At 38.8% G+C, this 25,989-nt stretch overlaps 2 gene segments (V, D, J or C); both read left to right on the top strand.

Moving 5' to 3' along the window:
• The first annotated feature begins 4,938 nt into the window (after positions 1-4,938).
• Positions 4,939-5,649, top strand: LOC114687885. The segment is given in 2 exon segments: positions 4,939-5,053; positions 5,233-5,649. Coding segments are annotated over 2 exon segments (444 nt in total).
• An 18,591-nt stretch (positions 5,650-24,240) lies between these two features.
• LOC114687884 lies at positions 24,241-25,097 on the top strand. The segment is given in 2 exon segments: positions 24,241-24,307; positions 24,670-25,097. Coding segments are annotated over 2 exon segments (477 nt in total).
• The last annotated feature ends 892 nt before the right edge of the window (positions 25,098-25,989 follow it).

Here is a 25,989-nt window from a genome sequence, read left to right as displayed (position 1 = left end):
TATTTAGATGTCTGATTTTGGCCTAATCACTGTTTCTTGTTCTTGTCATCATTCTGATTAGTCATGTATTTCTTCACTGACTTCTGTCCAATACAAAAAAGAGCTTCACTGAACAAAGTTGACAAGGTACAGACAAAGTGAGAAGCCTGGACACACACACACACACACACATGCACATGCACACACACACACACACACACATCTCTGTGTGTACATATTTGTATATACTATGTGTATTATGTATATAGTCCTTAAACTTATCAGAAAATCTTCAGATTTTATAAAATGATATCACACTGTATAAATTTGTTTTAAAAGTACAGGTGCAATCTGTCATTAGAAGCTTAGTCTCTTTGACAATAAGGAGAAGTTGAAATCACAGAGCTTAGAATATGCCCACTTGATACTGCATAACCAATTTGGTTCTCTTCTTTTGGTAAGACCATTTCCCCCACTCTTAGTATTCCTAAGCTTATTACATTTCTTCATTTAGGGTTCAGTACCTCTGAGATTTCCAATATCCATGTATCAGGTTCATTGATGTAGTCCTTGTTGAGATCTTGTTAGGCAGTCATGTTGATAGGACATCATAGATACAACTTCTCTGACATTTCTAAGGGATACAATCTTACAACAAACTTCCTCTTCCTCTCATACTTACAATCTTTCCATCCAATCTTCTGCAATTATCCCTGAGCCATAGATCCAGGAATTATGTTGTAGATATATCAACTGGGACTTGGCACCATATGACCTCCAGATCTTTTGTGATCATTTTGACCAGTTGTGTTTTTTCTGTAATGGTTTCCACCTGTTGCAATGAGAAGTCTCTTGTTAAATAGGAAATATTACATAGCTTGAGTGAGATTTGGTTATGCATTTAAGAATATAACAACAATTAAAGAACAGTCCATGAATCTGAGAAAGTGCAAGGAAGGTACGTTGGAATGATTAAAAGGAGGAAAAGGAAGTAGGAAAATTATATGATTTTATTATAATTTCAATTTAAAAAAATATAAAAGAATCCAACAAAATTCTTACATTTGATTCAAGATCAAATGGATGACAAATTTGACAATGAATTAATAAATGAGATCCAGATTTCATTATGGAAAAATAATGCATGTTGATTGTAGAGCCATAATCCTTTCTTGACAATCTGTCTCCCCTCTGGTAATCCAACAATATCAACTCTTGGAGGAAAGACTTCAGGGAGGGCTATGCAGACCAAATTTGGTTGGAGTTGAAATGGTAGTTACATTCAGCAGAGACCTGCTGTTTCCATTCTTCTTCACATGACAATATGATGCCCACAAGCCTGAGGAACAAAACAGGAAAGCTTTCAGGATGATTGTCTTCCCTTTATTCTGACTACTTAAGCCACTGAAAGTCAGGGTGTCATCTGATTTAACCAGAAGATCAAACAGCTGTACATCTTTGGAGATACTATTCACTCATCTATTCATACATCATTGAATATTTTGAGTGAAAATGCTATACAAATTACTACAATTCAAAAGTCATTTTCAGTGAAAGTTATCAACATTTATCCCACAAAAGCATGTGTCTTACTGTCCTTTGTGGGATTTCTTGGTCCTCAACTTATTATATTAGTACATTCAGTGGTTCAGCTGAGTAACATTTTTCCTTTATATGGGACCGAAAATATTACATTTCTAATAAATAATTGACATCAAATTTCAAGTTTTTATCTTTTACTACACTATCTTTTGTGGTATCTGTACTCTCCCTTGAAGCAGAGTGCCAACAGCAATCTACAATTCAAAGGCAGCCATGTGATCAAAAAGGGAATGCAAACATACACAGTGTGACACCTTTTTAAAACTATGTAGGATATTCAAAAATTTATTATTATTATGGATTTATATTAAATGACTGGGTACCATTGTTACCATAAGTAATTTCTACATTATTTTAGTTGGTTGTAACTTCACTTTAAGGTAGTATGTTATATCTATAAATTTTGACTTAACATTCGCATAAGAACACATACAAGCTAGACACTTTTGCAAATGTCTTCAACATTTTCTCGTTGATGTTTCTTAACTTCATGGTGTCATGGAATATATGTATGTGTGTGTGTGTGTTCGACTGTGTGAACATTATTCTTCCTTATGCCTCTATCACTGGCACGAAAGGAAAGCCATTATCTGGGCTTTTCAACAGGATCATTATTATTATTATTATTATTATTATTATTGTATTTATTTTACAATACTATTCAGTTCTACATAATAGCCACAGATTCCCTTGTTCTCTCCCTTCCTGCCCCCCTCCCCTTCCCCCCAGCCCACCCCCATTCCCACCTCCTCCAGATCAAGGTTTCCCCTGAGGACTGGGATCGACCTGATAGACTCAGTCCAGGCAGGTCCAGTCCCTTCCTCCCAGATTGAGCCAAGCGTCCCTGCATAAGTCCCAGGTTTCAAACAGCTAACTCATGCAACTAGCCCAGGACCTGGTACCACTGCCTAGATGTCTCCCAAACAGATCAAGCCAATCAACTGTCTCACCTATTCAAAGGGTCTGATTCAGTTGGGGGCCCCTCAGCCTTTGGTTCATAGTTCATGTGTTTCCATTCATTTGGTTATTTGCCCCTGGTGGAGCACTGGGAGTCTAATTAGTGAAAAAGAGGAGGGTTTATATGAGAGAGAATTGTTGAAACCAAGGTTGGATAAAGCACAGGATCATTATTTTTGTTCTAAGCACACAAGTATTTAGCACTGATCACTGTGAACGTAGCTTTTCTCCTAGATTTCAAAACAGCCAATACTGTGCCCTCTCTTCATTTTGGCCATCTTCCCAGAAGAGGGCACCACTAAAACATATCTATCCAGCTAATATCACCAGCCTTAGAGCTGCAATCATTGTAAAAATAGAAAATTTGAAGTCTCTAGGATTTGATGCACTTTTCCAGGAAAATCTCCAACTATCTGCACATCTCCTTGGGAGTCAACTTGTCACCAGCCACATTCACCATTGGACCTCCTAAACAAGCAAGTCCACTGTCTTCAAAAGAGGGACAAAGATTCTCCCAGATCTCTGGCTTTCAGCCACAGTCTTCCCTGGTTATATTTCCATTAGTGGTTTGTTGTAGTCCTAGTACTGATGCTCATTGGAGGGCACTGAGTTAACATCAAGCTTAAGATTGGATCTCCCAGGAAATGGAAAGATGATGTAGCAGATAAGAGTACTTGTTGCTCTTGCAGAAGAGGATTGAGGTTTGATTTCTAGCTCCCACATAGTGACTCACAAATATTTGAAATTCCAGTTCCAGGGAATCTGAATATCTCTTCTGATTTCCTCAGGCATCATAAATGCATGCAGTGCCCATACATATATGCAAACAAAACACTCATAAACATAGAAAAAATAAGTATAAATGAATTGAAAGAAAATATGTCCCTCATTCTCAGTAAGGCCAAGACAATTATTATCCTGCTTTTGGGATACTCAAGAGGATCAACCACTAATTTTAAGAGTGACTTGATGGAGATATCCTGTCCTTTATCTAGAAGGAGGCTTATTGACTAATGTGCTGATATGTTTGTTTGCTTTATATAACACCACAGCTGATTTAGGGTCCCTTTTGCTAAAAATATACTATCTGTCTTCATGGGAATAATGGAAGTTCTTTCGTTTGGAAGAAAGAAGAATAACACTATCAATTAACTGCTAGACTGTAGAATTTGCCTTGCTTTAATAGATCAAATTAAGCCAGACATCACAGAAATATATTGGCAATTAACTACTAAAAATTAAAAATAAATGAAAGAAGAGACTACAGGTTATCATGAAGAAACAGTAGTCATTTATTTAGGATTGAATCCCCAGGAAAGCATACTTCACAATTGATTTGAATTCAACAATTCTGATGTCAGTAGTTCTCAAAAAATTTATCTATTCACAAATTCTCTCAGCTATTTTTCCCAGTCTTTGATACACAATAAAAGATGTCTTTTATGAACAGAGGAATGAGGCAGCTGTTGTGTAGGAAGATCTAGAGAGATGTCCATGCTTTTTACTAGACTTTGTTTAACTTCAAAGTTTATAGGAACAGAATTTCAATGTGCTGTGAGGTAAAGTAAAACCTCTGATCAAATTTATATATGAATTTTCACCCTCCAGAAATGCCATTCTTTAATAATTCAGACATAATTTATTTGAAAAGTAGCTCAGATATTCCCAGATAATAACGTGAAATAAACTAACCAGTAAAAGAGCACAATTCATATTGAGAATAGTGGTTACTCAAATGAGTATGTATTTACAAACCTAAAAGCCCTGGGTTCTCTTAGATCCTGAATTAGATAGAGTCTTACACAAAGGAAGTTTCTGTAGAATCAGGCCTGTGTTTCCATCTATTTCAGTGGGAGATTTTTTCCTACCCTCAAAGGATGGCAGTTATTCTTGACTATTACAGAAATGTCTCTGAATACACCTGGACTCCAGATCGCTCATTTTCCAAGAGGTTTGTAGGTATAGCCATCCAATTAGACTGTAATGAGTGAATAGAGAGTGAGGTGAGTAGCTTCCAGGAAAACAGGAAGCGGATAAGGGGTCTAAATGTTCTCCAAGTACATTATAGAGAGCCATTCTTATTTAACACAGCTTTGTCTTGGGAAAAATATTCCTCAAAATTGGACAATAGAACTTGCCTTGCTTTAGAATATCAAATTAAGCTAGGCTTTTCAGAAATACATGGGCAATACTCTGGGTCAGAACTATTCATCACAAGAGAGGAAAAGAAAATCAAGGAAATTTTCATCCTTATATGTTTATGTCTTCAAGTAAGTAGACACTGTCCCGGATTGACTGAAATATCCTAACTAAAGAACCACATGGGTTTATGAGCCAAGAACTGTCAAGACTGTATCTATTTGCATATTTCATCCTGTGAAACTACAATTGCCTCAAAGATGTTTTAAAGAGATGTACTTAGGAGAGTAATGAGTAATTAACCTGAGATCAAGATTAGTAAACACAATGTATTTTCAGGTTCAGATATTCAGCTTCCTGCTACTCAGTGTCACAGGTAATAGAGGGGAGAGGTACTGAGTTCAGTATCCAAATCATTTTCCCTGGCAAAGTGTGAATCTAAGATAATCCACCTTGCCTTTTGTTTCTTCTGAATATTGTGTGATATGAAGTTGTTTTTGTATATCTATATCTACTTTCTTCTCTCCCTTTTCATCTTTTCTCTCATGATCACAGTATCAAGTGGACAAATTTTTCTCACTCAGTCTCCAGTATCCTTGGCTGCATCTCAAGGGGAAAAGGTCACCATCACCTGTAGTACCAGCTCAAGTATAAGCTCCAATTACTTACACTGGTATCAGCAGAAGCCAGGAGCCTTGCCTAAACTCATGGTTTATAGAACATCCTACTTGGCCCCTGGAGTACCAACTCGCTTCAGTGGCAGTGAGTCTGGGACCTCTTACTTCTTAAAAATCAGCAACATGAAGCCTGAAGATGTTGCAACTTACTACTGTGCTCAAGGGAGTAGTAGGCCATTCACACAGTGCTACAGACTCGAACAAAAATCCTTTACCTCCCTAGGGCCCATCTGCTTCCTCCTCGACATGAAATGTGACCAAGGGTATGAGTGACATGTGGAAGAATCTCTAAAATTTTCTTTAATATAGTCAAGGCTAAATTTTATTCAACAGAAATCAGTTTGTCCACAGATGAAGAAGAAATGGGTATATACAATTAATGAGACACAATAACAAATACTCTTCTTGTGGCATCCTGTGCAGAGATTTTTTTGAGAACTATGATATAGATATTTTGAATGGGACGATGTTTCTGAATGCTAGGTCACTGGGTTTTTGGAGAAAAAAAATGTATGGAAACTTATGGGAATCCCTACTTGCAAGGAACAATTAGGAAAATAAGAGCATTGCTCCAAAACTAAGTCAGTTATCATAGTGTGTGGCTGTTTCAGTATAAAGAGCTGTAAAATAAATACTATGATAACTGTCAGCTTTTCCCTGGTGACTTTGAAGTGGCATGATATTGAATATCTTGTAGTGTGTATCACTATTATTATATTTACTTGTAACAAGCAAGCACAAATATGAATAAGCTACAAAAGTTCTAAATTATAACAAAGGGCTTCAATTTTTACTACTTTGTAGTTTCTGGGTCTTCTTTTGAAAGACTGATACAGTAGGTCAATGAACAGAAAATGCCTCTTTCCAAATACCTGTGAATGGGAGAAACATCAAACAAGTATTTCAATAGCTTATGTCTGGATTAAATGAAGATTCTGCCTTCCTAGGCAGGTTCACTATCTTGGTGATGACTTAGAAGACTGATTGTCAGTTTGAGAAAAAAATCATCAGTACATTCCTAGTCCTACACATTTAAAGATAGGGATAACAAATGTGCTTAGAGGCCATACAAACCACCTGCAATGTGAATGATAGGAGACAGAACAGAGTCAGAGGAGATGGGAAAAGATCCATCATTTATGGGGCATAAGGAATGTCTGTGTCTGCCCTTTAAATACATATTTTAAGGTAAGATAGCTCAGATACTTCATTCATGGTGTGTCCCACTGCTGTTATATCTAAAACATTATCACCCCTCTTACATCACTCCATCTCTATTCACCTGACCTTCCCCCCTTCTGTCAATGAAAAAAAAATCTCTCTGGATTATTCTTTTATAAAGACATTTATTATTTCATTTATGGCATAACTTATTAATCCAGGAAAATCTTGGCACACTTATGTGCTTAATTTATGAATGTAAAATGACATTACACATAGCAATATCCAACATGGATTTGAGAGTAAGAAGAGATCTTTGGTACTTCTTGAATTCTGATGTGCTTTAAATACTGGCTGCTTCTATTTCTGTAGCTGTCAGACCTAGAAGGAAAATCCAGAGTTTGGCTCCTGATGGTCTCAGCATCCAGTGAATCTATAACTGGTGATTCTGTATCCTTATTTCTTTCCATGCATCTGACTTCTGAATCTTATGGGAACGTCCTCCAAAGTAGTAATTAGATGCTAAAAATCAATAAAAGGGCTTCTGGTCTCTATTGATTAAGATCTGCCTCCTTTTTTAAGTTTAATATTTCATTTCTATGTGTGTTTTGCCTAGATGAATGTTTGTGTTCCAGATGTACACCTGTTATCAGATAGACTGATATCTATTACCTTGATTTTTACCACAAACACTATTTACTTCACTTCTTTGGCTGTACACATTGCCTACTATGTGTTGGTTGGAAGCTCACACAGAAAGACTCTAATAGTGGTTCTTTTATATCTGCTCTGTCAAATTTATCATGCAGAGAGAAGAACACCATGGTGATACTTTGCCTGTGATCTAATAGAGCTTGCCTGAAGATCAGAGTGCAGAGCTAAACCACTAGTTATCCATAGAGGCCAGGCAATAGTGGCCAACACCTTTATTCCCAGCACTCAGGAGGCAGAGACAGATGGATCTCTCTAAATTCAAGGCTACTCTGGGCTTCAGGAAATTAATCCCATCTAAATGAAAAACAGAGCCAGGCAGTGATGGCTCACACCTTTAATCCCAGCACTTGGCAGTCACAAACCTTTAATTCCATCACTAGGAAGGTTGAGACAGAAAGTGATATGGCTGGATAGAGAAAAGAACATAAGATGGGAGGATACAGGAACTCAGTCCCTTTCTGCTGAGGAGTTGGTAAGGTGAAAAGTAGCTATGGCTTATCCCTTTATCTCTCTGGTCTTTCAGCATTAACCCCAATATCTGGCTATGGGTTTTTATTAAAACCAACTAGGGTTTATGCAACATCTGGCATCCAACTTGTGGGGCATGAATTCACACACAAAAAAAAACTGTTTGCCTGTGGCTTTGCAGCCACTAGCTCAGGCTGAAGCTACAGGCAACCTGAGTCAGTACCCTGCTGGATAGAATTTCCTTTTCTACACCAAGCACTCTGGGGAACTCTGGGATTTTTTGTTGTACCTTCTCTGCAGCAGACTCTACAGGCTTTTGTGCTCCAAAATCCACTGAAATTAGCTGTCTTTGCATGTTCCCTCATGCAGAGGGCTGGCTAGTTGGCTTCTTCCCTCTCCCAGTGGGCTGAGGCTTTCCCTGAACCCTCTCCTTGGGCTGCCGTCACACTAGGTAGCTGCCTCACTTCACTTTCCTCTAAATCACCATTGTCAACAGATTTGATGAGTCAATTGGAATTTCATAAAAGGGGAAATAATTTTTAAAAAAGACAGAGTTTTTTCCCCACATTATAAAATGGAAAGCAATATTACAATGGAGAGAGCCATGTCTCTGTATGATTAAATGATGCATGGTTTGAAATAAAACAATTAGATGAGAAGATAATTAATATACAAGGGATTTACATAGTCAATTATTAATATTACACATTTGATCATTTTTGTTTTATCATTAAAATGTTGGTTAATATAAGTGCCAAGATAAAAGCTTTAAAAAAATTCGTTAAAACAGATCATAGAGATATTCAGACCCAGAGAGAAAAATTTAAAGGGGAGCCAATTATAAAGTTACAGAGAAACAACCTAAGGATTTCAAGCATCTAATCTTAATTTATCCAGTAATCTTACAGGAACTGCCAAATGATACATATCTCCCAGACTGTGAAAGAACTGGATGGAATCCTACATAATTGTTAGATTTGAGGAGATTCAAGGAAGTGATAGTCTCATATGGCATGCATTCACCTTTTGTGAAAGAGATTTTAAAGTCATGATCTAATTGTAATAGAATTATTTCTCAAGACTGTAGAGACTTGCTTACAGCAGTTTTGCAAGGTGGTCCTCAGTTACAGTAGAGAACCTGGTAGAAAGATAAGGCTAAGACCATTGAATAAGGAAGCAGTGCTAGAAGTATGAAAATCTCCCAAGACCAACTTCTTGGAGAGGGAGATTATGCTAATGTATATAGACAGTCTCTATATACATTATGGCTTTATGCCCTGCAGCATCCTTGAATGCTTGGGACAAAATTGATGAAGTCAGAAAGAAAATTTACTAAAGTTATTCAGAGCCCAAAAGAAGCCTTCATTGATTTCTTACAAAGATTGACTTCAGTGGTAAATATAATGATACAAAATTCAGAAGCTAGACAAGTAATGATTGAATCTCTGGCTTTTGAAAATGCTGGTGCATAATGCAAAGGGGTAATTAGGCTTTTAAAGGCAAGATTCCTCCCTTGACGTAATGGATCTGAGATACAATCAACACTGAATCCTATAACCATGATGATACCTGCTAGGAGGGGTGATTTCCAGAAGTTTGAAGAAAAATTGAAATGTCAACTGTTTCAATTTCAGTAAGCAACATCACCTAAAAAAGACTGTACATCGGGCATTCCTAGAAACAATGTTTTTGCTAAGAATAATCTCAATAGAACACCTCTCCATTGTGGATTATTCAGAAAGTGTGGCAAAGGCAGGCATTGGACTAATGAATGTAGATCAACGAGGGACAGTCATCAGGAAATGCCTTGAGGGTCCTCTCACAGGCCCCAACTCCAAATTTGTTTCAGTCATTTCCTGTCATATCATGGAGGAATCTCCATCCCAGAGCAATTAAAGAACCTAATGCATATTGTAAAACTCCATATGTCTCTGGTTGATAGAACAGCTATAAAAGAGAGAACAAAAAACTCAGGAGAATCCATAAATCAAAATTGATAATGATTAGATTTGGAACCTCACCAAAGTTAGTTTTGGAGTATGATTTTGTTTTTTTTTTTAATTCCAGGAAAATAAAAAAACAATTATCTCGAGGAATTTAGAGACCTCTGGACAATTAACCATCCAAAGAAGAAGGGAGAACTACTTGGAAAAATTACCAAGAAAAATGTGGTCTCTGAAGTCTCCAAAAAGATGGGGTCCCACAATGATGATTCCACATGGACTATGATAAATGCCACTAAGCTGCAAAATATCACCTGAAGATTGGTTTTGGACTATAAACTGCTCAGGACAATTTCAGATAGTTTTGGTAATGCAAGTTACAATAGAAAATTAATTAGTTACAATCTGTAGGACTCACCAAAATAGGATAGATAATGGAGTATTTTCTCAAATTTTAATGGACTAGACATTGTTAATATAATTCTTAACTGTATATATTGTATATAGTTATTGTACTTCTCTATATAGTTTTCCTTATATTGGTTATTAACTTTTAAAATTTTAGACAAAAAAAGGGAAATGTGGTCATACTTTGTGATCTAACAAAGCTTGCCTAAAAACCAGATTGCAGAGCTAAGCCACCAATTAACCATAGAGGCCAGGCAGTGGTGGCATACACCTTAAATCCCAGCACTCTGGAGGCAGAGACAGATGGATCTCTTCCAGTTTAAGGCCACCCTGGACTATAGGAGATTGATCTACTCTAAAAGAAAAACAGAAATAGACAGTGATAGTTTACACCTTTAGTCCCAGTACTTGAGAGTCACATGCCCTTAATCACATGCCAGGACTAAGAAGGTTGAGACAGGAAGTGATAGGGTTGGATGGAGAAAGGAACATAAGATGGGAGGAGACAGGAACTCAGTCCCGTTTGGCTAAGAAGTTGTTGAGGTTAGAAGTAGCTGTGGCTTGTTCCTTTGTCTCTCTGATCTTTCAGCATTTGCCCCTATATCTGACTCTGGGTTTTTACTAAGACCAGTTAGGATTCATGCTACAAAACATGGCTAAAGATGACCATCAAACATCTGTGGAGAAATGCATTCTGTGGGTAATATTTATAGTCTACTAATCTCTGGACCTTTTCTGGTTCCCATGTCTCTACCATCAATGAGGAGATGAGTGTCAAAGGCTCAAATGCACCTTGGCTGTTTTTTTTTTTTAAAAAAATCCTTTTTACTCAATGAAAAGAGTAAGTTGCTGAAAGCTGAATGAGCTGTAAAAATTGTTCAAAGTATATAATTGTGATTGTAACTTTCTTGGGTTCATGAAATAGTTATAATTTATTTGAAACCTTTTCTTGGATAATTAATTTTCTTGGCATGTCATGGCTTAGGGCATTGTAAACAAATTCTAAATTATGAATATTATAGCCATTTTGACTAAAGTTAATATCCCTTTAAAGAGTACTTACTAAACTTAGAAAACTGGATGCTGAAGACAGATGTAAGCAGCTGTAGATATGGCTCAGCAATTAAAATCATCCACTGTTTATAGCTAGAAATCCGTGGAGTCTGTATAACAGGCAAATGAATTAATTAGAAGATAAAACTCTACAGCCTGAAAACTGAGCTATGGTCGACACTGATCTTCTTCCTGGTCCAAGATCTGCCTGGTCCAACTCAGCATCCAAACCATGAGAGATTGAAGAAAGTGTGAGTCACAAGTCTTAAATGTCCCAAAAGGCCACACTCCAGGAACACGTACTTCAAGGTCATTGGCAAGTAAGTGTAGGAGTTACCTGCTGCCTCTCTAGGAATGGTGCTTCAAGGTCATAATCAGAACAGCTATCCACTACATCTCCCCTTTTTGTCTAAATAAGAAAGTTCTAACCTAATACACAACTATATGCAATAGGAACAATTATCAGGTATTGTCCAAGAGAGATAAAGGGTAATGACATAAATAAAATGGGAACTACAACCAACAAGAACAACATTAAGCAAGAAACATAGTAAAACCCAGAGATGTCAAGAACATAGTTAAATGGCATGTTTCAGAGATTACTCCAAAAGCTGACCTATCCGGAAAAATTGGAACCTAGTATTTAAAATGTTCTAACTAAGATACAAGAAGATTAAAATTGTAACTATCTAGTCTTAAACTCCATCAAAGTCCTAAGAAGAGACATAATAATACCTGAGAAAATGGGAAATGCATGTAAGCAATTTTCAAAATTTTCTGGAAGAATAGTCAGAGACAGCTGGTAGCCTGGACAGTCAGTTAAAGTTTCTCTGCACTGTTTGGACATCCACAATGGCTGTAGGCCTAGAATATCTGACAGACCATTTTCAGAAGCAGGAATTTTGAAAGACCATCTTACTCTGTCTTGGCACGGTGCAGCAGTCAATTTTCCTTCTGTCCTGCTCATCCAGAATGGACAGTATTCATTCTGTCAGCAGTCATGGCAAGGGCAGTTCTTTGCCCAGCAGGCCATTTTGCACCAAGGAGAAGACAAACTTCTATATGGAGTGTGTTAGAAGCCCAGCATTCTCTTGGGAGCAGATTAGTGCTGCCAAGAGCAGTCATGTCTCATGTCAACAGAAATCTAAGTTATCAAAATATTTAAATGCCATATTCTCTAGGTCTATGAAGTGTTTGAAGATTACCTAGCTATCTGATCTATTTTTCTGTCAATCTAGAAAACATAACTATAGAAATGACAAGCATGTCTTTCTTGGGGTCCTGTTTTCCCAGTAGCCTCCCTGGTGATGTGAGTAGCAGTCCAGTTATCCTTGTTCCACATCTAGTATCCTCCTTGAGTGAGTACATACCATATTTGTCTTTCTGAGTCTGGGTTACCTCACTCAGGATGATTTTTTCTAGATCCATTCACTTGCCTGCAAAGCTCATGATGTCATTGTTTTTCTCTGCTGAGTAGTATTCCATTGTGTATATGTGCTACAATTTATTCACACATTCTTCAGTTGAAGGACATCTAGGTTGTTTCCAGGTTTTGGCTATTACAAACAATGCTGATATGAACATAGCTGAGCAAGTGCTCTTGTGGTATGATTGAGCATTTCTTGGGCATGCCCTGGAGGAGGTGGGAATGGGAGGTGGGCTGGGGGGAAAGGGGGAGCAGCAAGGGGGAGAACAAGGGAATCCGTGGCTGATATGTAGAACTGAATGGTATTGTAAAATAAAATAAAAGGAAAAAATAAAAATAAAAAAAAGAAATGACAAGCATGGGTGACTATAAATCTGTAAGTCTTTTTATCTAAATAACCTAAGGACGAAGGCTTCACATTAACAGGGTAAATAGTCTGTAAACAGATGATTTGTATAAGGACAATGCCTCAAAATTGTGACAATACACAAAATATCTTAAACAGAGGTAGATATGTATAATGCAACATGCAATATGAAAACAGTATTCTTAATATGCAACATGCAATATGAAAACAGTATTCTTAATATGTATCAATACACAGAGGTAGAACATACATACAGTATGATAAATATAATTTTACATTTGTATCAATATATAAAATATTTTTAATAGTAGCAGAACTATACAAATTATCTTATATATAAATATAAAAATAGTTTACATTTGCATCAATATATAAGAATCCATAACAGTGAAAATTATCTAAGACTGATATTTTACTAAATTAGTTTATTAGTATATATAATAATCTACCTTAATATCCTGTACTTATCCATAGTTCAGTCAGTAGAGCATAAAACTCTTATGTGTAGACAGCAGAGATGGAGACTAGATCATCAGGATTTCACATCTCACACCTCAGGTTGGAAAAATACAACAAATGTTCAATATTAATAAGTTGCCAAGAACTTCCCTGGAAGGTCACACAGCTTTCACAATACTGAGTAATAAAAATCTGTACTGATACCTTTCTTAGTTGCAAAAGAGAGAAGTGCCTGGTGCAGCCATATTTGATGGGAATGGCAAAAGTCATAAAGTCACAAAGACATCATAGCTGCTTCACAGGGATCCAGAAAAGCTGAGCTGCGTAATGACCACCATGCCACTTTTGGGTTTGATCACTCCATATTGGATGCTTGGAGCAGGGGGTAATATTTGTACAACTTGGAGAAATTGGACTGATGGGAAATTTCTTAAGAATCATTTATGCCTTCTCCCAGGAGTACTGCTTCTAAGCTCCCCAGGAAAGTCGTGAGAATACTACCCCTCTCACTTTTAGGAAAATATCATTATCTACTTGTGTCTGTGGTAGTGTCTTTGGGTGTATATGTCCAAGAGAGTTGTAGCTGGATTTAGTGTAGATCAATTCCCATCTTTCTGCGAAACCACCTAAGTGATTTTCATAGTTGTTTTAGAAGTTTGCACTCACACTAGCAATGGATGAGTGTTCTCCTTAACTCCATATCCTTGACATCCTGAGATGTCACTTGTTTTATTCATCTTAGCTAAGGATGTTGAACATTTTAAATGTTTCTCAGCTACCTGAGTTTCCACTTTTGAGACTTAGCTGCTTAGATCTGTCTAATCTGTCCAATACCCATTTTCCCATTTTTAACTGGGCTATTTATTTTCTTGACATCTAGGTTTTTTTTAGTTCTTTATATATTTTGGATATTAGCCCTCTTTCAGATGTGCACTTGCTAATTTTTTTCTCACTCAGTAGATTGTCATTTTGTCTGAATGAAGGTGTCCTTTGCCATTTTTTACCAAAGAAGATGTTGTTATTGGTGAGCAAATACCTGTTCAAATGTTTGCACATTAAAGTCTCTTGACCTTCATTTACTATTACCACATTGTCTTAGTTATGGTTTTTATTGCTGTGAAAAGACACCATGGCTTTTGCAATTCATAAGAAAAACATTTACTTATGGAGACTTGCTTAGAGTTTCAGATTCAATTATCGTCATTCTGGGGAGCATGGTGGCATTCAGGCAAACATAGTGCTGGAGAAAGAGCTGATACTCTTACATCCTGCAGGCAACAGGGAGCCAACTGAATCATGGTGTGGTATTCCAATCATAGGAAACTTCAAAGCCCACCCCACAGTGAAACACTTCCTCCAAACATGCCATATCTACTCTAACAAAGCCACATCTCTAATAATGCCACTCCCTATTAGATTAAAGGGACACTACCACATTCTACTCCATGCCACCCCAAGCTTGTAAGAATATCATAATGCAAAATGTATTTAGCCTAATTTCAAATGATCCCATAGTCTATCACAGTCTCAACAATGTTTTAAAGTCCAAAGTTCCAAGTCTCTTTTGAGGTTTATGTGATCTCTTAACTGTAATCGCCCATAAAGTCAAAATAAGAACAGATCACATATATCCAATATATAATGTCACAAGTAATAGGTTGTCTTCCGCCATCTCAGATAATAGGTTTCTTAACTGATGCAGTAAGGCATATCAAGGCAAATTGAAAAATTATAGGAAGTAGCTGATTTGAACAAAGCAACTCCCACGCAGGTTCTCCTGTCCCTGAGATTGAGCCCAGAGAAGCCACCCATCTGAACTAAAGCAGGGAGATTATATAGGTTATAAACAATAGGTGATGATGAAGTAGCCAGCTCCCCATGTTCCCACCTAAAGCATTCAGCTCTTGACCATACTTGGGCACAAACCCAGCTTGTGGTAGACACATCAGAAGTCAGAAATGCTATGTCAGATGATTCCTTCAACAAAAGAGAGACACAGGTACATATAGAGATACAGAATGCAAATTCCTCTTCGAGATTATTGAAGAATATATGGCACTTTATAACAATAAAGAAAAACAGTATCTGTAGTTTAGACCTAGATAGCGAGGTCAGTAATAAGAATAAACTCTGCAACATCTCTAATTAGAGACAAAGAGATTCCACTTCAGGAAGCTGTCTGGGATAAAGCAGTCAACTTGTGTTACACAGATCCTTGAGTAAGGATCTTCACCCACCCACCTGGAGCTGGAGAAGTGTCTGGAGATAGCATCATTTGAATTCAGTTCTCACCCCAGGAAATCTAGTCCCTTAAGAAAGAGGACCCACTCTAGTATTGAGCATGAATGTATGATTCTCAATTCACCTGGAATAAGATCCTGTGCCATACTGCTTTAGAAAATGTGGGTTTACAGACCTGCAGGACAGTCTACAGAATATGTGATCCTATTATGTTCCCAAAGTCTCTATCGCTAAGCTTTCTTTGATGACATATATGTCCATACCAGGTGTCCAAATCACATGTATTATAGTACCCTGCCAGTTGAATATTGGCATATACGTCAGAGTATTAGTAATTCTCTGCTCTAAATAAACAACTTCTGGAAACAGAAAAGTTGTAGTGCAGCTTACCTGCCTGACTCTATGTTGACTTACCAAACACAGATCCCTCTCTCTTCCCTCCTCCCACCCGTCCAGCCTTCCCCCCAGTCCACTCCCCATTCTCTCCTTTGTCAAGGTAAGGCCTCCCAAGGGGAGTCAGTAGAGCCTGGCACATTCAGTTGAGGCAGGTCCAAGGCCCTCCCCTCTGCACCAAGGCTGTGCAAGATGTCCCACAATAGGTAGTGGGCTCCAGAAAGCCACCTTCTGCACCAGTGATGGATCCTGATCCTAATGCCAGGGGCCCCTTAAGCAGAACAAGCTACATAACTGTCTCACTTATGCAGAGGGCCTAGTCCAGTCACATGGAGGCTCCACAGCTGTTGGTCTAAAGTTTATGAGTTCCTACTAGTTTGGTTTAGTGGTATCTGTAGGTTTCTCCATCATAATCCTTGCTCATTGAATTGTTCTTCTCCATTTATAGAAGCATTTTTTTTGTAATAGCCAGAACCTGGAGAAAACCTAGATGCCCCTCAACCAAAGAATGGACAAAAAATGTGGTATATATACACAATGTAATACTACTCAGCAATAAAAAAATGACATCATGAAATTTACAGGCAAATAAATATCATCCTGAGTGAGGTAACCCAGACTCAGGACAAACATGGGCCTTCATCTAGTAACTAATGGAAGTAGATGCAGAGATCTGCAAACAAGAATGTAATTTCTTAATTCACATTCAGAGACTCCCCTTCAACTTGCTTCAATTCCTAGTGTTGCTTAAATAAAATCTTTGAGCACTAATACTACTGGATCAGATGTTGTCCTTTCCTAGAACAGCCTGAAGGAAGCCCAGTAGGCTACCCATTCTTCTCCAAAACTGACCAGTACACACACCTTCATGAAAATTATGTCTGTGGTGTTCCTCAGCATACCCAGGCAGTATAGATCATGTATATCTGTATTCACTTAGAGCCAGCCTATAACAAGTGGAGTCCATCTGACCCCTCCTGTAGGCAGCCTTTCTGTACAGAGGAGACACTTTATGTCACTTCTCTCTTAATGGTGTGCTTTTCCCTCCCATTGGTACTTTTCACACAGCTGTACCAACCAGGGGATTTGCATATTGTTCCCTAGGGTAGACCTCTCCCTGCAAGTCCATAACAAAAGCTAGTTCCTCTTTGTGTCTTGACGATATAGGATTCCTCATATCAAGTTCTCAGAATGAGGTGTCTTGCTCAGCTCCTAGGACTGCTTGTGTTCTGGATCCCTGGTGAGGAGAGAAACAATTATAAAGAAGGAAAATGTGAAGGGATGGGGATTTCTGCGGTCCCCCTGATGTAAATGCATGTTCTGTGCATGTGTGAGATTGCCACTCTTGTCCTCCAGGAATAGGCTAGTGAGGTTTAGAGGGTGAAAGGAGGAGAACCTGTGGTCTTGTGGTAACTCTGGCAAGTACCAAACTTCATAGTCCCAGTGATTTCTAGAGAGCGTCTGTGTTGTCTCTACATAGGTATTTTATGTGGAACATTTTTATAATATGAATGAAAGTCATGAACACCATAAGTAGAAAATATATAAAGAAAGGAAATCATTCTAAAGTATCATTATTTTTATGCATAACCTTTTATTGTTCTGATTTCAGGAGCCACTGGGGCTATTGTGATGACACAGGACGCATTCTCCATACCTGTCATTCCGGAAGAGCTATTTTCCATCTCCTGCAGGACCAGTAAGAGTCTCCTATATAGTGATGACAAAACTTACTTGCAATGGTACCACCAGAGGCCAGGCCAGTCTCTACAGCTTCTGATCTATCTAATGTCTAACCATGCTACTGGAGTCCCAGACAGGTTCAGTGGCAGTGGATCAGGGACAGATTTCACATTGAAAATCAGTAGAGTAGAGGCTGAGGATGTGAGTATTTATTTTTGTCAGCAAGGTCTAGCAAAACCTCCTATAATGATACAGCCATAAACATAAACCTCTCAGCCTGGTGAGGTCAGCTGCTAAATGTGTTGTTTGTCTGAAGAACATCATAGCAAATTCTCTAAGTTTGTATTTAAAAAAGTTCTGAGGAAGAGCTTTGAATAGTTTATAGCTGAGACTTTAAATGCAGTAGGTGCTTTTCTTCACATCAGGTACCACCTGTCTGTTCTGACACTATTAGGATAATATAAGTAAATGGAGGAGGAAGGGAGTCCTTCCAAATGGAAAGAAAGGGAATACTGACTTGCAGAACATCTTCATCTTGAACAAGACTCCTTAATTTTGCTTATCCCTTGCTTTTTATTTGCACTTTAACCTTCTCTGGGTATCTCAGAGTTGGTATCTCTGTGCCCCTAGATCCCTGTATTGTTAGGACTTAACTGCACCTCAAATGTGGCAGTATTGTTGAAAATGTCCTACATGATTCATGGGTACAGCACAAACAGGACTCTCAAAAGGCAAATAGAAGGATTACTATCAGGTAAATATTTATTTATTTTATTTTACAATACTATTCAGTTCTACATAACAGCCACAGATTTCCTTGTTCTCCCCCTTCCTGCACCCCTTCCCTTTCCCCCAGCCCACCCTCCTTTCCCACCACCTCCAGAGCAAGTCCTCCCCCGAAGACTGAGATCGACCTGATAGACTCAGTCCAGGCAGGTCCAGTCCCCTCCTCCCAGACTGAGCCAAGCGTCCCTGTATAAGTCCCAGGTTTCAAACAGCTATCTCATGCAACTAGCCCAGGACCTGGTACCACTGCCTAGATGCCTCCCAAACAGATCAAGCCAATCAACTGTCTCACCTATTCAGAGGGCCTGATCCAGTTGGGGGCCCCTCAGCCTTTGGTTCATAGTTCATGTGTTTCCATTCGTTTGACTATTTGTCCCTGTGCTTTATCCAACCTTGGTTTCAACAATTCTCGCTCATATAAACCTTCCTCTTTCTCGCTAATTAGACTCCCAGTGCTCCACCTGGGGCCTAGCCATGGATGTCTGCATCCAGATTTATCAGTCCTTGCATGGGGTTTCTGGCACAACTATTAGGGTGTTTGGCCATCCCATCACCAGAGTAGGTCATTCCCGGCTGTCTCTCGACCATTGCCAGCAGTCTTTTGTGGGGGTATCTTTGTGATTTTTTGTGGGCCTCTCTAGCACTTTGTTTCTTCCCACAGTAAGGAGTCCCACATGAACTCCAAACTACACAATCCCAACATATATACAGAAGACCTAACTGAGACCCTATGAGCCCTGCTCAGTTGATTCTGTGGGCCATGATCTGTGGTGGTATTGTACTCCCCAAAATATTGTGTACCCTAATAAATTTATCTGGGGTCAGAGAACAGAAAAACCACTAGATACTTAGGATAGGCAGTGGTAGCACACACCTTTAATCCTTGCATTCCAGAGGCAGAAATCCGTCTGTTCAAGGATACAGCCAACCATGGTGACTCATGCCTTTAATCCCAGAAAGCAAGCCTTTAATCCCAGGAAGTGATAGCAAAAAAAAAAAAAAAAAAAAAAAAAAAAAATTAAAAGATATATATCATGAACCAGAAACTAGAAGCATTTGGCTGGTTAAGCTTTTAGTTAAGTTTCAGGCTTTGAGCAGCACAGTTCTGCTGAGATTCTTTCTGCATGAGGACTCAGAGACTTCCAGTCTGAGGAAACAGGATCAGCTGAAGAACTGGTGAGGTGAGGAAGCTGTGGCTTGTTCTGATTTTCTGATCTCCCAGAATTCACCCCAATACCTGTCCCCAGGTTTGTTTTTATTAATAACTTTTAAGACTCCTGCTACAATGATCTTGTGGTGTCCTCCACCTTCTGACTCCTACAATCCTTCCTCCCCCTTTCCACATGGTCTCCTTCCTAGATCCACCTATTGCTCAGGCATGGGTCTCTTTCTATATATATGGTTGTGAGAGCCTGTTCTCGGGTTCCTTGTGGCTTTACCCAGCAGGTCCGCATAGAGGATGATCAGGCCACGGGCCTGAGTGCAGGTGTCTGAGATGGTCTGTCCTTGGCTGTGCTGGGGGAGGAGGTTTTTTGCTCCACCCCTTGGCGGCTCTATAAAAACCCTGGGCCAGAGACAGTCGGGGCCCGTTGGAATAGGTTCCAGGCCCTCTCGAGGCTATCCTTTATTTTCTATCTGTTTATCTCCGCAAGATTCTCCGCTATAAATCCTTCTATCTAATATTTCCTGCTGCTCGCACTCAAGAAAACTCTGGGAAGCTGTGGGGTTGGTGGGTAAAATGCCCCACATATGGTGCCATCAGTATCTGGACAAAGCCTCTCTGATGAAGATTATGCTAGATTCTGGTCTATGAATCTAGCAGAAAATCATTAGGAATCATTTCATTAACTTTTTTTGGTAATCATCTTATCTTTGTGTCTATTCTAGGTGTTTGCACAATCCAAACTCTGATTTCTGGCAAATGAGATAGTGTCAGGCATGGGCTACTGCTCCTAGCCTGGTGTGAGCCTAAAGTTGGACCAGTCATTAGTTGGTCATATCCACCATTTCTGATCCACTGTTCCCTAAGCACATGTTTCAGACAGGACAAATCGTAGGTCAATGGTTTGGTGGCTGAGTTGATAAACTCAGAGCTGTTTGGTTACCAAAAATGGCCAATTCAGGCTTTATATCCGCCTTTACTCAGTCTTCACTAGGGTCAACTTCATAAATTCCAGCTAGTTTTCATTTCACATGAATTGCCTCCCATTTCTAGGTGTCTCTCACAGTACTTTCTCCCTCCATACCTCCCAAACCCTGTCCCCTCCTTTTTCCATTCCCAGTGACCTCCAGTACATTCAGAAATCTAGTCTATTTCCTCTTAACAGAGAAATCCATGCAACACCACCCCCTTAAGCCCTCCTCATTACCTAGCCTCTTTGGGTCTGTGCTGTAGCTTGAGACAAAGTTAAAGAAATGGTTAACATCCTTAGTCATCAGAGAAATGCAGATCAAAAATACTGTGAGATTTTACCTCGCCCTGTCAAAATGGCTAAGATCAAAACCACAAGTGACAGCTTACAGTCTTGATCTACCTAATCTGAAATCAGGTAATCAAATTGGGATCCCTAGCAAAAACAATACCTGCCCTAACCTACTGGGCCATCTATCCTGACCATCATTTCATATTCCCTTAAGTAAAATGCATTGAGGACAGTTCATTGAGACTAAATTGTTAGGGATGTCATGTCCCAGGGTATTATTCTAAAACTTATGGTAACAATTGGCAAACACATACTCAAAAGTTAAGTAAATAATTTCAGCAGAACAGTTTGCACTGATTCATGCATTCTCATGCTGTTGCTAGAAGCTGAGGAAGTAGAAGAGCACCAACTAGAAGGAAAACTGGGTAAAGAAATAAAGTCAAAGACGCAGGGGGTCTTTATTATCAAGAGTCACAGAAGAACACATAGAAATAGACAGTAAGAAATTTTCCCAAACAAAACACTTAGGGAAGAGACTTATGTTACATTTCTTTTCTAACATTTTAAATAATTTCAACCATTTTACCTGAAACTTAAACACAAACCCCACAATTTATAATAGAAATCTAGTTATTAAACAGATAGATATGTACATGGCACATAATTTTCTCTTTTATAATTGTATGTGCTAGCTCTATTGATTTCACTTATTTTTTATTTTTGGATTAAATTATTTAATATTTATTGCCATTACACAATACTGTAGTGATATTTTATTTGTGCTGAAATGTGGTGATATTTTATTTATGCTTTAATAAATAAAGCTTGCCTTGCCTATAGATCAGATGAAAAAGCCAGCCACAACACAGAAGTCATGAAATGTTAGCACATGTTTTTAATCCTATCACTTGGCAGGCAAGATCTCTGTATGTTCAAAGCCACACTGGAAACAGAACCAGATGTGGTGGCACATGACTTAAATTCCAAAACTAGTTAACCTTGGAGGTCTGGAGGTCTTTACTGACCGACGGGAAGTAACAGAGCTGTGTAGGAAGAGGAAGTGATATAGCTGAATGGAGAGAGCAGATCAGATGGCAGAACAGCAATGCATATAGACATGGGTAGACCGGAAGTAACTCGCATTTGGAAGCTGCAGAGTTGGTGAGGTAAGGTTGGCTGGTGGCTTTTCCTGTTTCTCTGATCTCTCTAATGCTTTCACCCCTATATTTGATTCCATGTTTTTTTATTTAGTAAGACCATTTAGAAATTCAACTACACAATACTCTTTGTATCATCTGTTATCATGGCTGCCATCCTGTAACTGTCTTTCTAAGCCATGTGAAGCTGACAAAGTTTTCAAATATTATTAAGTTCACAATTACCATAATGGATTGGACTATGGAGGAAATAACATGTTTTTCCCATTTGGAGAGTACACTAGCTGACTAACTTCACTGAGTAAGTAGCTCTGACCTACCACCATAGTTCTTAGGGACAATCTCCAAACAAGACCCAGGGTACTGTGGGTCAGAGATGATTACCCTAAGGTATTAAAAGTTTGAATCTATTTTTGTTCACTTCGATGGAGTTCTCTTTTTCCTTTTACTTCTTTGATATGGATATAATACAGAGGGCTATGTGGGTCAAAGAAGTCTATTTTACTAATCGGATATAGGAACTGTATAATAATTCTGGAAGTCTGTTCTAGATTGCTTTTTATGGTTGTACTAAACACCATGAGCTAAAGAAACTTGGGAAAGAAAGGGTTTATGTCAGTGTAGTTCCACCTTGCAGTCCATTGTGAAGGGAAGTCAGGGCAGGAACAGAAGCAGAGGCCATGGAGGAGTGTTGTTCGCTCACTAACCCCCAGGGTTTGCTCACCTTTCTTTCTCATACTACCCATCACCACCTGTTTAGTATTAGCACTGTCTACATTGAGCTGGGCCTTCTCATATCTCATATCAATCAAGACAATACCATACATGCTTGCTTAGAGGTGATTATGATAGAAGCATTTTCTCAACTGAAGTTCTCTCAATCCAGATGTTACTATCTTGTATTAAATTGACAAAACAAAATAAAACCTAACAAAAAATAAACAAAAAATCACTCAGAACAAGGCTTCCATCAGATTTTATTAACACATTACCTTGAGTTCCAAATTCTATTTCTGAAGTATAACATTTCCATTTTCTCTTAACTTTGTACATAATAGCTAGAAGCTCTCTAGCGGTGGGAAAGAGGTTTATCTATTGTATTGGTTGGTGTCTCTGTGTTTAATCAGCCATTCATGTATGTGCCTACAGGTGCTGACAGAGAACAGAAAGGAATATTGGATTCCTTGGAGATGGGTTCTAGAAAATGGTGAACAACTTCACATAGGTGCTAGTTGTAAAACTCATGTTTTGGAAGAATAGCAAGTGCTCCTAACTGCTGAGCCATCTACCAATCCCCCTGAGAAAGTTTATGTCAAAACATCATACTAAAGTCATTTCACCGTATGAGCTGTTGAGAAATCTCAACAAATAAAAGTGCCTGCCACTAATCCAACAACTTGAGATTTTCTTAGACTAACATGGTAGGAGGGGACTGACTCCCATGCATTGTCCTCTGCAATCCATGGGTGTGTCATGGAATGAACATGCCTCTACACACATACGTATAAATATAGTAAATAAATAAAACTAAAAAGATCATTTAATTAAGGTATAATTACTACGTAAAACTTAATATATATTTAATTCATATAAAATTGAGTTGGAATACACCTGTAAAGTATCATTTTCCACAAACACCAGAGGCCCATCAATTACTTCCAAAGTTTCCTCAAACCATATATTATTCCAGGTAAATTATTTCCCACCTCCTTTACATTTTCACAATGAACATTTCAGAATACTCCTTCCCACTATTTTATTTTTTCTGTTCCCTAGAGAAAAATTCAGTGGACCACAGGAACAACTGCTCTTAAGTTCTATTTAAATTCTTAAATGAAGAGCTTTTTTTCTGTAAAATCAATGAAAAAGAAGGAAATGCATAATTATCAACTCAGAGAGAGTAATTACAAACATACATCTTCATTTTCACTCTTTCCAATATTTCTGTAATACAGCATTTATTGAGGTTCTGGCATTGCCCAGATTGACAGTTTTTAGCGTGTTCTTTTTACATCAAGCACCAGATTTTGTTCAGAAAGATATTTTATGTGATTTTACAATCATGAGAAACCTGAAAAACTCATGCTCTTATCTGCACTGCAGCACTAACCCAGGCCTTTGCATATTGCTCCCTAGGGAAGACCCACCCTTGCTAGTCTCAGATAAAAGCTCAGTTGTTATCTTGTAGTTACTGATCAGTCACCTCAGACTGCCTCCTCAAAATGAAGTTGCCTGTTCTGCTCTTGGTGCTGCTGTTGTTCAGGTTTCCTGGTGAGGACAGGGGGAAGTGAGAAAGGATGATGGGTAGGGAGGATGAGCCCTGGGTCGCACATGTGTTTTGTCTAGGTATAAAAAGACAGGTCTTATCCTCCAAGATGGAGCCTGTGATATTAGTATCGGGGAGATGGAGGTTCCATAATGCAGATTGTGACAAAGATGGATGGGGATGGAATAAACTATGCCGAGAATCCCTTTGGGCTTTCAATTTGCTTGTTTTGTTTAAAAGAGAATTATACTATATAAAGTATTGCATGTTAAAATAAACATCTGTTGAAATAAATATAAAAAACTATAATCACAAAGATCGTTCATGAAATTTGTTCATAAATTTCCACTTCTCTCTTATATTTCAGCTTCCAGAGGTGATGTTGTGGTCACCCAAACTCCAACCTCCCTGCCTGTCAGCCTTGGAGATCAGGCCTCCATCTCTTGCAGATCTAGTCAGAGCCTTGTACATGGTGATGGAAACACCTATTTGTATTGGTGCCTGCAGAGGCCAGGCCAGTCTCCAAAGCCGCTTATCTACAGGGCTTCCTACCGATATTCTGGGGTGCCAGACAGGTTCAGTGGCAGTGGGTCAGGCACAGATTTCACACTCAAGATCAGTAGAGTAGAGCCTGAAGACTTAGGAATTTATTACTGCATGGAATATACACATTTGTCCCACAGTGATTCAGAACCTAACAAAAACGTCTTTGTTTGCAGTGGCCCAGCTGCTGCGTTTGTTCCTCATCTGTGTAAAAGAGCTGCTGAGGAACACCAGATTACTGGTTGCAGCTGAGTACCTTTGAGCATGAGTGCTGTGACCACAACTCCACACTAATGTATTCCTGGCTTCATCAGCTGCAATAACAATGATACTGCATCTTCATTAGGAGAATAGTGAACAGGTTGCTCTCTTAGAAACCAGAATGAATGATGGGGTAAAGCTGAGTGAAAACTTGATTTGATAAATCATGTTTCAAGTGTTTTATTTGAGGTATGAGTGGCTCTAGAAGACCTGAATAATTTAGATGTGCGTAGAAGCTGCATAAACAGCATCTACTGGAGTTTGTCAAACCCTGCAATCTATCTCAAGGTGGTAGAGGAGACAGGAACATGGGCACAGAGCCTTTTCCCCCAGTGCCTAATCAAGCAACAGAAGCCAACATCACCAAGCTTTTCAGAGGAGGGAAGATGTCTATTGATCCGGAGGTAGCACTGAAGAATGAAGAGACTGAACGACCCGTCCAGCAGGCCAGGTTATTAGGTAGGACTTGAGGAGGCACCTCCTAAAAAACCAATGGGGGCGAGAGAGAAAGGAGACCAAGCGCGTAAAAAAGACAGAGTCAGTCTGAGTTGCGTCAAGTTCTCGTTTATTGCAAGGGGAAGTAGGCTTATATACACTGATGTATAGGGAAGTGAATAGGGGAAGGAAGGGGGATGGAAAGTTTCTGAAGATTAGAAGAATAGGATTAGGGTGAGGTCTCTTCTGAAGAATAAGATCGGGGCAAGGTCTCCTTGGTCCAAAGCTTGTGCAACCGACCAATCTGAACATGTTCAAGGAGGTTATTCTAAAAGTATATTAATCTAAAGGTACATTTTGTTTTTTTTTCCGGGAGTTATTGTTTTTTGTAACTTAGTAACGGTTGTTAAGGGTGTAGTTACGTCAGATCATCCAAGCAAGAAAGGTC

This window comes from Peromyscus leucopus, chromosome 3 (genome assembly GCF_004664715.2).
Source record: "Peromyscus leucopus breed LL Stock chromosome 3, UCI_PerLeu_2.1, whole genome shotgun sequence".
In the NCBI taxonomy this organism is placed as follows: Eukaryota; Metazoa; Chordata; class Mammalia; order Rodentia; family Cricetidae; genus Peromyscus; species Peromyscus leucopus.
This window is presented reverse-complemented; position numbering and strand designations above follow the sequence as displayed.